Here is a 13488-nt window from a genome sequence, read left to right on the forward strand (position 1 = left end):
GGTCATGGCAGGAGTTCCTGGACTCCATCAACTGTTCCACTTGTTCCACAAAAGTATGGGAAGCCATCCGGAGGATTTCCGGTAAACGCAGCCGTTTACCAATAGCTGTAGTCGTGAACCAGGGATGCCTGCAAACGACACCCAGAGACATTGCTCAGACGCTTTCAGAGCATTTTGCACAAAGTACTGCCACAGCAAACCAGGATCCAGCATTTCATCGCTACCGTGCGACTGTTGAGAGAGCAAACTTGGACTTTCGGTCGAACTGTTCTGAGGCGTACAACTTCCTTTCTCCATGTGGGAACTCAAATCGGCACTTACTGAGACTTCTGACAGTTCACCAGGTCACGACTGCATCCGGTACTCCATGCTTCAACATCTGCCAGCGGCGTCAAAGGAAATCCTCCTCGAATGTTTTAATCTCATATGGCAGACAGGAGTGTTCCCCACCTCGTGGAGGGAGGCAATTCTCATCCCTCTCCTCAAACCAGGAAAGGACCGCACATGTCCCAGTAGTTGTCAGAGTATCACCTTGACGAGCTGTGTCGGAAAGACCCTGGAAAGGATTGTTAACCGTCGTCTGGTCTGGCTGTTAGAAACCAGGCAGCTCCTTAGCCGCTCTCAGAGTGGATTGCGATAATTTTGGTCCACGGTTGACAACCTGACCCTCCTAGAGGCAGCTATTCAGCAGGCTTTCCTCCATCAGCATCACTGTATCGGTATCTTCTTTGGTAAGGCATATGATACTACTTGGAGACACTGTATTCTTGCACAGCTGCATCAATGGGCCTTTCATGGTCAGCTGCATCAATGGGCCTTTCATGGTCACCTCCCCATTTTCATTTGGTCTTTCCTGTCTCAGCGGTTTTTTCGTACCCGAGTTGGTAACACACTGTCTGATCGCTTTGAGCAAGAGAACGGTGTCCACCAGGGCAGTGTTTTAAGCATTACCCTCTTTGCCATAGCCATCAACAGTATAACGTCTACTGTGAGGAGTCCAGTACAGTGCTCCTTATTTGTGAATGACTTTGCTGTTTTCTGTCCCTCCTCCAGTGTTGCAACCGTGAGCCGTCAGTTGCAGCTAACAGTGCAGCGGTTAGAGGAGTGGGCTGCAAAGACGGGTTTTCGGTTTTCTGCCAATAAGTGTGTTTGTGTTCATTTTAATCGTTCTTGTCGTCTTTTTACTTTGCCTGCCTTGCATATAGGGGATACTGTCCTACATTTTAGAGACACAGTGCGGTTTCTGGGCCTAATTTTTGACTCCAGCTTGTCATGGCTGCCACACCTACGAGACTTGAAAGCCAGAACCCTGAAGACACTGAACATCCTCAAGTGCCTCAGCCACAGGTCTTGAGGAGCGGACAGGGCGTGTCTCCTTCAGTTTTATCGGGCTTTTGTGCGTTCACGGCTGGACTACGGGTGCACAGTGTATGGGTCAGCGAGGTCGTCTTCTTTGAGGATCCTTGACGCTGTCCACCATGCAGGGATTCGACTTTCCACGGGTGCGTATCAGACCAGTCCCATACCCAGCCTCTGTACTGAGGCTGGGGAACCGCCTCTTACCATCCGGCGGCAGCTCCTGCTGATGCGGCAGGCTTGTAAGTTTCTTGGAGCTCCCACCTCGCCTGCTCACCATATTGTTGCTCATCCACCTCTGGACCGCCCTTTTTCCCACCGTTTCCGGGCTACGTTGCCATTTGGGATCTGTGTGCAACATGTGCTAGAGTCCCTCGGTGTGGAGTCTGTACAACCCCAGATCCTGGGTTTTAACCGTCTGCCACCCTGGTTACTGGAGAGGCCCAGAGTGATTTTAGATTTGGTGCAGTACAAGAGAGATTGCTCTCCTGCCACCATTTTTAATGCAGCATTTTCTGCCATTTTATCTGAACACCACGACTATGTACCTGTTTTTACGGATGGGTTGAAACAGGGGGATTCTGTTGGCTGCTGTGTTGTTTTTCCGGATCGTGTCCTCAAGGCTCGACTGCCTCCGACTTTTACTGTCTTTGATGCAGAATTGTCTGCTATCTTGCGGGCACTAGAGCAAATGAGGCATTCTTCCTGTCCTAAATTCCTTGTCTGTTCCAATTCAGTAAGTGCCCTTCACTCATTGCAATGTTTGTATCCAGCAGATAAAATAGTCCAGACCATCCAGGATGCCCTCCTCCAACTACAGCGACTGGGGAAGATGGTGGGTTCCGGGGCACGTTGGCATTGCTGGGAATGGAAGGGCAGATCTTGCAGCCAAGGAGGCGTGTCTCGATCCACAAGTATTTCAGTGTGCTATCCCCCTGCACGCACTCACCTCACTGTTGAGCTCATGCGTCATGCGTCGGTGGGATGATGAGTAGCTGGAAGTGACTGACAATAAAATCCGTTTAGTCAAGCCCACAACACGTGTGTGGTTTACTTTCTTTCAACCCCATCGACGGGATGAGGTTCTCCTCACTTGGCTTCAGATAGGCCACCGCCCTATGACGAATGGCTCACTGTGTGACAAGCCCTCCCCATATTTTATGTAAGTGGCCAGCCAATGACAATTTCCTGTGGCATTCTTGCTGCTACGTTTTCCCTTTCCTTACGTTTTACTTTCTTATGTAGCATTTTCCTTCTTTTCCTGCTTTCCTTGCGTGTGTGCTTCAGTTTTATTAGGTCTGTCCACATTCGTTCCTTTTAATGTGTGTCAGAGCACTGATGACCTCGACGTTAAGTGCCCATAAGCCCCAACACACACACACACTTACACACACAAGAATCTGCCAGTACATTTTGAAACAAAACTGTGATGTACTTCTACAAAAAGTTGTTGCATGGGGAGACTGCATTGGAAATGAATAGTAGTCGCAACAGTTATAGTCCGTGAGACGAGTGATTGGTACTGACAGTTCCGGCGGGCAGACGGCGCTGTTGCCGAACGTGGCTCACAGCACGCGGTGCCCTGTCTGCTACACGCATTCTCTAGCAGCAGAAATAAAAGCGAGACAAAATACAAGTCGTATTGGTACGCGTGAATTTATTTAAAGTTGATGCTTGAAATATATTAACTCGAAAACTGATAAGAGCTATTTAGTACAAGTATCTAAGATGCTGAAACATAATAAAGTTATTTGTTAAACTTCACAACTGAAATGAAAACTATTGTCGCAAGTTGTTGAACATTAAAAAAAAAAAAAAAATGGCTCTGAGCACTGTGGGATTTAACATCAGTGGTCATCAGTCCCCTAGAACTTAGAACTACTTAAACCTAACTAACATCCATGCTCGAGGCAGGATTCGAACCTGCGACCATAGCAGTCGCGCAGCTCCGGGCTGAGTGCCTAGAACCGCGAGACCACCGTGGCCGGCGAACATTAGCAGTTTTGGTTTCCATTGTTAAGTATTAGCATTATTAATTTGTTCTACTACAAGCTACAGAATAATTGGTCAGTGTATTAAGAGTTGTAATCTGAAGAAAGTACTCACAATATGATGATCTGGTTGTAGATCGATAGCAAATTCCCTCCTTACATTCCTGAATACGTTGTAGTTACTGTAATGGAAAAACACCACTCACATCACTGTCAGAATCTGATTTGACATTGTCTTTCTCAGCACTACTCGAACTATCACTGCTCTCTCCCAGAAGTATAATTAAATTTTCCATGCATTCTTCCACAACCCCTTCGGTTTTGACCGCCTCTCTGATGGCACTTGCAGTGCTGTTTACAATTTTAGCCCACGTCTCGCTTGTCACTTTATTGATAGCTGCTGGAAGGAGAGTTTCCACTTCAGAGATCGTGAATTTTTTTATTGTTTGCAGCAGTGTAATTTTTTATCTGCGCCCACACTCCTTCAATTGCATTGAAGTGACAGTGGTATGGAGGAAGCCGAACGATTTCATGCCCGTGCCTTTTAGCAATCTCGTCAATTACATATGTTGGAAATTGGGGTTTCTTTTGTGCCACAATTTCGAGCAGTTCCGCCTTCCTTAAATCTTCTCTGAAATCTACTTTTCGCCTGTTCAACCATTGAATGATATCGTCTTTTTTTGTTGCCAAGGTTGGTGCCTTATCGTCAACAACGGAATGATAAGGCGCATTGTCCATAACAATCACTGATGGATTTGTCAGATTCGTCATAAGCAATGTCTCGAACCATTCTTGAAATACTGCACTGTTCATTTCTTCATGGTAATCTCCCGTCTTTTTTGACTGAAACATTTTCAAGCAGTTTGGCACAAAACCTTTTGATTTTCCTGCATGTAAGACAATAATACGCCCTCCTTTGCCAACAGGCACTGCCATTGTCCCCTCGGGCGTTCCATCATTCCAGCCTCTACGTAAAGAATGACTGGCATTGACCCAAGTTTCATCTAACCACACTATACTTTCGAATTCCACACCCATGATCCTGCACAGAAATCTGCACCGCCATGCAACTACATCTGTCCTTTCCATTAATATTTTGCATCCGTTAAACAGTGAATAGCTGAAGCCTATGTCTTTCAACACTGTACGCAATGAAAATTTGCTCCCTTTAAAAAGATCGTCTTTCTGAAGCGACACCTGTAATTTAGATAGAGTGGGATGTTCCCTTCTCTTATAATAGCTGTATATATGACGACGAATAGCGTCTTTCTGAAAATTGTCCAAAGCTGTCACCTGCTTATTTCTCGGTCGCTTCTTTCCTGGCGTGTGCAGCTTTGTTGTGCCACTCTCGTCACAATCTACACTATATTGTTCTTTCCCTATCTTTACAACAGTGTTCTTACTTATTTTCAATGCTGTTGCAGTTCTGTTCACAACCTGAACAACAGGAATTAAGGGCCCACCTTTGTCCTTTTCTTTCTCAAAGTAATCCCTCACAGAGCACACGAATTCACGGGCCTGGGTGTGTAGCACACTTTTCTTCCTCCGTTTCACTTCTTGTGTTGGGCTGGTACTACCCGCCGCACTAGACATTGTTTGCAACGAAACATAAACAAAGAAACACTAAAAACAACAAAAACGAAATAAACTGCGAATTCAACTTCAGACAAATGACGAACGACCACACCGCCTGCACGCGAGACACTGGTAAGTTTCATAAGCGCTCGCGACCGGGTTTCAGAGCGGCAACGTGTCCCTTGCTACCCGCTCAAAGTCAGGCCGTCATTGGCTGCCTGCCTGCGGTCACTAGGCAACGGAAAGACGCTACCGAGCTGTCAATACCAAAGACTCGTCTCCTAGACTATAGTTTCATATATTGCCATTTTATTTCACTTCTGCCTATGAAGCAGCAGAATTTCAAGACCAGATACTGGTAGTCACTAAGAGAGAGGAAAGAACTGGAGGGAGTACACTGCTCAGGGACTGATAAGCTATGCCACATTACAGAATGAGAAGGAAGTGAACACCCATAGTATTGCTAAAACTAAAAATGTGATTCTCACTCTGATGCCTTCATTATTTAATTAAATTGATAAATATGTTCAGTATTCATAGGAATATAGTCCTTCCATTTTTAATGTGTAATGAATTACTTATCGACCAATAAATACTGCTTTTTATTATGCAGTGTTGCAAATATGCTGTAGAGCTTTCATAGAATAATATATTGAGCACATTTTGATGGACTGAGTGAGGTGGTGCAGTGGTTAGCACACTGGGATTGCATCTGGGAGGACGATGGTTCAAAACTGTGTTCCGCTATCCTGATTTAGGTTTTCTGTGATTTTCCTAAATTCCTTCTGGCAAATGCCGGAATGGTTCCTTTGAAAGGACATGCCTGTCTTTCTTCCCAATCCTTCCCAAATCCTATGGGACTGATGACCTCGCTGTTTGGTCCCTTCCCCCAAATCAACTAACCAGCCATTTTGATGGATAGTTGCCACTTGTTGGTTTTTCTCCTTCTTATTGTCACTGATGTATCAGACAATGTGAACTGCTGTTGTTGAATAATGACCATTCAAGACTAGAAACTATGCTGAGATACGAGGGCATTTCGAAAAGTAAAGATACAATGACTCGCAGTCCTTAAATGGAACATTTATTTAGAAAACGTCAGTTACATCTTATTAACTGGATTATTTGTTATTTTTCGACATAATCACCCCCGTTATCCAAACCTTTGTTAAGTCGGTGCACAAGCTTTTGTATCCCATGGTCATAGAAGGTTGCCGCCTGTTGTCGGAACCACATTTCAACTTCATCTTAGGTCTCTTTATCGCCGTGGAATGATTTTCCACCAAGATGTGACTTCAGGTAACAGAAGACATGGAAGTCAGTGAGGGCAAGGTCCGGGCTGTATGGTGGATGGTCCAATATGTCCCTTTTTAATTGTTTGAGTAGAGCTTTGGTTACGTGCCCTGTATGAGGCCGAGCGAGGTCATGAAGCACGCAGACTCCACTTGTCAGCATTCCCCTGCATTTGTTTTGAATTGCTCTTCGAAGACGTTTCAAAGTTTGGCAGTATGAGGCAGCATTATTTGTCGTTCCAGGAGGCATAAATTCCAACAGAAGAATGCCTTGTCTGTCCCAAAAAACAGAAGCCATGATTTTCTTCACTGAAATCGACATTTTTCATTTCTTGGCATTTGGTGAATTCGAATGGCGCTATTGCATTGATTGTTGCTTGGATTCAGGTGTATGGTTCTAAACCTGTGTGTCATCACCTGTCGCATTGTTATCAAGGAGCTCATCACCTGCTTCAGCATAGCGGGTGAGGAAGTCGAGTGCCAAGCCCATCCTTTTCTTTTTGTGTTCTTCCATTAACAGTTTTGGAACCCAGCGCACACACAGTTTCCTGTACCCTAACTTGACAGTCACAACGTCATAAAGAGTTGTCATTGACACGTCCGGTATGATCCGATGCAATTCGTTCAATGTGAGACGTCTATTCGCACGAATTTTTTCCTCCGTTCTCTGAAGAAGGGCATCAGAGATCACAGATGGCTGACCTGTTCTTTGTTCGTCATGAATATCACTCCTATTGTCAGAAAAACGAAGACACCATTTTGTTACATTTTGTCAATTCATAATGTTCCCATAAACAGAAACAATTTCTTTGTGAATATCGGCTGGTCACTGACCTTATGCATGAAGAAAACGTGTGACGGAGCGCATTTCGCATTTGATTCTGAATCGGCGCATTTTAAACAAGCCCTACTCCAACCAGAAGCAACGTTCAACTGCCGAATGACTGCGAGGAGAAAACTAACGGTTCAAGGTTAACACCAGTGTTGCCAGCTTGCTTGCCAAAACCCTTCTGTTCCTCTGGTGTACGGTGTATCTTTACTTTCCAAAATACCCTCGTACCTGATCACATCATACTGTAGAGCTGATTTTCCATCAGAAAACTTTGTATTGTGTTTAGTATGTCTTGGGCTTTCTTGGCTTGTAGAATATTGATTTTGTGATGTTAATGGGATGGGCTGGTTCTGAGTTTTGGCTCTTGATGGATTGTCCATCAGTGTCCATCCACAAGTGAATGAAATGGTCACAAAAATGTACTGAGTGAGACAACATTACATTAAAATTTCATGGCAGACTGAAATTGTGTGGACTGGGGCCTGAACCTAGTATCTTACCTTTTGTGGACATTGCTATCACTGAGTTATTCAGGTGTGACTCACTACCACTCTTCTACTTTCCAGACTTCTAAGAATCTCTCCTGCGTACATTATTTGACTGTCTGTCTGGAAAGATACGATGTTGCAGAGAAATGGCTTAGCTGCGATCTAAGCAGTGACTGCTTTTTTGGAATTTCCTGGTAGTTTACTATGTGTTGGTCTGGGGCAGCCGGGTCAGGTCCTAATGCCTGGATAACTCAGTCGGTGAAAGCATTTCTCCTGAAGGGTGAGGTTTTGAATTTGAATCCTGGACTGGTGAACTGGGTTTACCTCCAGAAAGTTTGAAAACAGTGCACACTCTGGTGCAGAGTGATGAGTCTCATTCTAAAAACAATTCTCTAAGCCTTTCCCCATAGTATCTTTCTTCCAGGAATGTTACTCCATTAAGGTATGCTATAAAGCTCCTGTGAGCTTACATAGGTTAAACTGTGAGGACAGGCACTCTTGTGTAGCTCAGCTCAGTATTCCCAGCAAAAGGCAACGTTCTCTGTCTGACATCTTTTATTGTAACACTCCAATTTCTAACTTTTGTTCTGTGCATTAGTTACCAGTATAAAAATCTTTTAATGAATTTGTTTTTATCATTTTTTTTAGGCGGAAGGCCTTGCGGAGTGCAATTGCTGGAAGAGAAGGGAGATCTTTGCTAACCATTCTAAGATTTCTGATTAAGTATATAGGTGACTACAAATTTACAAGAATACTAATTGATGTTACCAACATATTCATGGGTTAGTACTTAATATAACATTTTATATGCTGACTGTAGTTGTTATATCAGATATTAGAGATTTTCTGAGTATATTACATTGTAGCTTTTAAAATATTAGAAGTAAATGATGAAGACAAAAATAACAACAATCTCATGCCTTGGTACATACTGTAAAGATGACCTGTTAAGCTGCATACAGGTACAATTAAAAGACTCTTACACACACATTCATTCACACAAACAAGCACATCTCACGTGCACATGACTGCTGTCTGCAGCAGCTTGGACAAGAATGCAGCTGTCACTGTTGATGCCCCTCCCTGTACACCAACATTCCTCGTGCCCATGGTCTTACACCTACTGAACACAAGCTTTCCCAATGTCCTTCTGACACAAACTCACTACATCATGCCCCATACATCTTGCTAACTCTGTCCTAACTCACTACTACTTCTCCTTTGAAGGGATGGTATACCAACGAATCTGCAGCACAGCCATGGGCACCTGCACGCACCTTTTTATGCCAACCTGTTTGTGGGCCATCTAGAGGAGAACCTTCTTAGCTTTCCAAAACGCCAAACCCCTAGTCTGATTCAAATTCATTGATGAAATCTTTATGATCTGGACTCAGGCCCAAGGCACCCTATCTTCATTCTTTCACAACCTCAACACTTCTCTCATCTGCTTCATTTGCTCCTCCTCAGTCCAGCATGCCACCTTCCTGGATGTTGATCACCTCCTCTCTGGTGGCTCCATCCACACCTCTGTCCACATTAAATGCACCAACCACCAACAATACATGCATTTCGACAGCTATCATCCCTTTCACACCAAAAAATCCCTCCCGTACTGCCTTACCATCCGGAGATGGTGTATCTGCAGCAAGAAGAACATCCTTGCGCAGTGTGTTGAGGGTCTCACCAAAGCATTTACACACAGGCACTATCCCCCAGACGTAGTCCACAAACAGATCTCCCATTCCGTTTCCCCTCACACTCCCTATCCTCCCACCACCCTTTAAGAACCAGCTAGCTACAAAGGAGTGCCTCCCTTTGTCAGCCATTACCACCCTAGACTGGAAGAACTGAACCACATCATTTGCCAGGACTTTGATTACATATTATCAAAAGCTGAAATAAGTGATGTCCTACCCAAGATCCTCCTCCCCCACCCCCCCAACCCCCTCCCCCAAAAGTGATGTTCCAACCTCCACAACATCCTAGTCTATCCCTATGCTACTCCCAATCCCAACTCCTTGCCACAAGAGTCATATTCCTGTGGAAGATCCAGGTGCAAGACCTGTCCAATTCACCCACTCAGCACTTCCTATTCCAGTCCTGTCATAGGCTTATCCTACCTCATCAGAGGCCGGACCACCTGTGAAAGCAGCCATCTCATATACCAGCTCTGCTGCAACCATGAATGGCTTTTTATTCTGTTATGATTATCAACCAGCTGTCCACCAGGATGAAGCCACTGCTAAACTGTGGCCAAGAGCAAAGTAGACTACCCATTGGCACAATATGCAGCTGAACATAACATGCTTGCTTCCAATGACTGCTTCACTACTGGAGCCATCTGGATCCTCCCTCCACCACCAGCTTCATGGATGGGAGTTCTCCTTACAATCTATTCTCTGCTTCTGAAATTATCCTGTCCTCAACCTATGGTGTGCCACTCTCTGCCAGTGCATCCTCCCATCCTCTTTCACTCCGCCCCCCCCCCCCCCCCCCCCAAATCTCTCTATCTCTCTGCCCCACAGCCTTCCAATGCTGCACCTGTTGGCAGTCTAGTCGCCGCACCCTTCCCCTCCCCCTCCCCGGCCCCTCACCCACCCCATCCCCCTCCCCCTGCCCCTCTGGATTGCTACTTCCATTCCACATGACAGTTGCTTTCAAGTCCGAACTGCTCGAGGTGGGGTCGTGTGTGTGCCCAGAGTGCTTGCTTGTGTGAAGGAGTGAAAGAGAGAGAGAATGTGTGTGTGTGTGTGTGTGTGTGTGTGTGTGTGTGTGTGTGTGTGTGTGTCTTTTTCTGACGAAGGCTGTGGCTGACAGCTAATATTTAAGTGTCTCTTAATTGTGCCTGCCTGCAATTTAATGTGTCGTCTTTATGGTAAATAGCAGTTTGTATTTTCCTTACATTGTTGTTATTACAACCAGGAGTTACAGTTGTTTGAGGACAGAAATAATGTGTTCACAGACCGTAAGGTCCTCCATGTTTGTGTGTAGGAAGATATACTATAAGACAAATGAATTATAAGCATAACTTTTTTTACAGTAGCTGCTCCTTTCATTAGAGAGCTGTACTTGCTGATGAGACCATAGTGTACAGCATTCCACATGCACCCCCCCCCCCTTCCACACACACACACACACACACACACACACACACACACACACACACACACACACACATGCAATGATAAGCCAAAATATTAAACCACTTCTCGCTGCAAGACTGAATGATGCATGTTGATGTAGAGGGCATGTGAGTAGGTAAGTAATGCGTATAAACTGAGCAGAGAGATGAATGAGGAATCATTCTAGTGACAATGTGTGCTGCAAATCAGGAATTCCATTGACATAATGGACTTTGACCAAGGGTAAATTGTTAAGGTTCCGTGCCTGGGAACAAGCATCTCAGACGTGGCAGAAATGGTTAGATGTTCACTTACCACTGGCACGAGAAGTTCTGGAAAGTTGTTGAAGGACAGTGAATCTATGACTACAAGGAGTTGGACATTGACACATAGTGTACGAGGTTGTATACTTGCTCAGTCTGTAAAGCAGGACAGGCTGTGATCTGTGGCTGATCCGGTAACACAGTAAAATGGCAGAGGTATTTTGGAGCACACCTTTCAGCACACATTGTTGAACATGAGGCTCCACAGCAGATGATCTCTGCGCGTTCCCATAATGAGCCAACAACATTGTCTGTTGCAATTTTAATAGGCACAGGATCTTCAAGATTTGATCATGTGTTAGTGGAAATGTGTCACTTAGTCAGGTGAATCACAGTTACATGTCCGAATACACTGTTATCCATGTGAACAGCTGCTTGAAACATGCACTGCATTGTGGATGCATGATGGGGGGAGATTCACCTGGTCTTCCAAGGGATCTGTTGTAGGAATTAAGACACCATGATAGCTGTGGACTACGTGAATATTATTGCACCTATGTCCTCTGGAAACTTACCAAGGACTTTTTTAACCCATGATGTACAGAAGCACTGCTGTATTGCATTCTGAAGGTGAACCAGATTTGCTCTTAAGCTGGTTTCATAAATGTTTTGGCTCCTGTGTGTGTGTGTGTGTGTGTGTGTGTGTGTGTGTGTGTGTGTCTGTGTCCCAAATTGACACTAATCCCAATACTCTTCAGTTATGGTGCACCATAACTGCAGTGCTTTGAAAGATTCTGGAATCTGTCTTCCAGATCTGATACAGTTAGCTCTGCGTAAGACACTGAGAAATTCTAATGTATTCCAACTTACTCAAATACTAAACACTTGCTAAATGACTAGATGTGACATAATATGTGATGTAGGCACAAAATTTTAATTACTACTTCAAAAATTAAAGGTATGTGTCTGCAGTCCCGTTACACATTATAATCCCCATGCCACAGTACTGTAGCATGCTGCTATAGCCAAAACAATATGGTGCAGCACATTAGTAATTAGTTTCCAGTAGCAATAGAAATGTTGCTGCTGTGGCAGGCAAATCGAATGGCTATACATGTCCTTTAAATTGGTCTGATAGAGCTGCAACTTTCTCTACTGCTGTAGAAAGTGAATTACAGCACAGTACACCAATTTATCAGTGAGCTGCACCATAACTTTTGGTTGATTTAAAGGTATGCTGTCATGCTGTGTTGTGGGGATTTAATTGTGTGCCGGGATTGCAGATGTACCTGTAAACAAATAAAAAACTAATTATGTAACTGTATTTTTTGAGGTGATAATTCAAACTTTGACTACCCACATAAACCATGATATTGCACAGGAAGTGTTCATGTGGAGCTGTCATAAATTAGGGCATAATTTGAAAGTAGTATAAATCCGACTTGTTGCAAAATGCATACATTCTTTTGGTAGACATGGTATACAATATCACTAGTACTTCGGATGTTGAGAGAGACTGATGCTGAGATGATCAGAAGTTGAAGCAAATAAACATGCAACTAATTAAGGTTTGTAAGAAATAAGTTCAAATATATCTTATTTGCAGATGTCTACGAGGATGTAATAGATCAGGACCCTGAGGTTAGCAAAATGTGCAGTGTCCTTGCGGAGAAACTGAGGAAAGAGGAGGAGCTGACTAAACAACTCTTAGAAGTGCAAGGAGCACTTCAGCTTATTCTCTCAGCAGCAAGTGTCGGAGAGCAGAACATTGAAACCCGCTTCACAACAGAAAAATTGTATCCATCTGAGAATGCCCAAGTTAATCCAGTTGTTAATGTTAAAATTGAATAGTTTCATTGTGCTGTAAATTACTTTTGTACATATTTTCAATATACGAGTTTTCTTAAAGAAAATTTTTTCTGTTATTTCTGTGTGGAACATGACCAAAATTTTGAAGCAACTCAAAAGTTTTGTGTTAGCAGAAGAGCCAACACTGTGTTACGAGTGGAGGCCGAAATGCAGGCGTTTTAGCTCACGCAGTCTGGTGTGAGGAGGGAAGAACTATACTGACATGAGGTCTGGAACATGACAAGGAATGAGAATTCAGAAAGCGGACGTAATTAGTTTGATACTTAACTTAAATCCATTAATGGTGAACGTCGCTCTTGACGGTACACGATTCACAATATTATCTGTTCAGAATACATTCTTGAAGTAATTATAGTAACTGAATATGGCGCCTTGCTAGGTCGTTGCAAATGACGTAGCTGAAGGCTATGCTAAACTGTCGTCTCTGCAAAAGAGAGCGTATGTAGACAGTGAACCATTGCTAGCAAAGTCGGCTGTACAACTAGGGTGAGTGCTAGGGAGTCTCTCTAGACTAGACCTGCCGTGTGGCGGCGCTCGGTCTGCAATCACTGATAGTGGCGACATGCAGGTCCGACGTATACTAACGGACCGCGGCCAATTTAAAGGCTACCACCTAGCAAGTGTGGTGTCTGGCGGTGACACCACAAAAAGTGACGGTGCTATTGACCCTTAAGATACATTATGAGACTTTGATTTACTT

The 13488-nt window shown here is 44.1% G+C and overlaps 1 protein-coding gene across 1 annotated transcript in view; it reads left to right on the forward strand.

Moving 5' to 3' along the window:
• The window catches only part of LOC126412758 (U3 small nucleolar RNA-associated protein 15 homolog), a 42378-nt gene extending 29546 nt beyond the window's left edge, over positions 1-12832 (forward strand). Inside the window, exons 8-9 of the mRNA XM_050082509.1 lie at positions 8183-8316; positions 12526-12832. Coding sequence (XP_049938466.1) covers positions 8183-8316; positions 12526-12770 — 379 coding nt within the window. The 3' untranslated portion in view covers positions 12771-12832. The remainder of the gene's footprint in view (positions 1-8182; positions 8317-12525) is intronic.
• The last annotated feature ends 656 nt before the right edge of the window (positions 12833-13488 follow it).

Source organism: Schistocerca serialis, chromosome 7 (genome assembly GCF_023864345.2).
Source record: "Schistocerca serialis cubense isolate TAMUIC-IGC-003099 chromosome 7, iqSchSeri2.2, whole genome shotgun sequence".
Lineage (NCBI taxonomy): Eukaryota > Metazoa > Arthropoda > Insecta > Orthoptera > Acrididae > Schistocerca > Schistocerca serialis.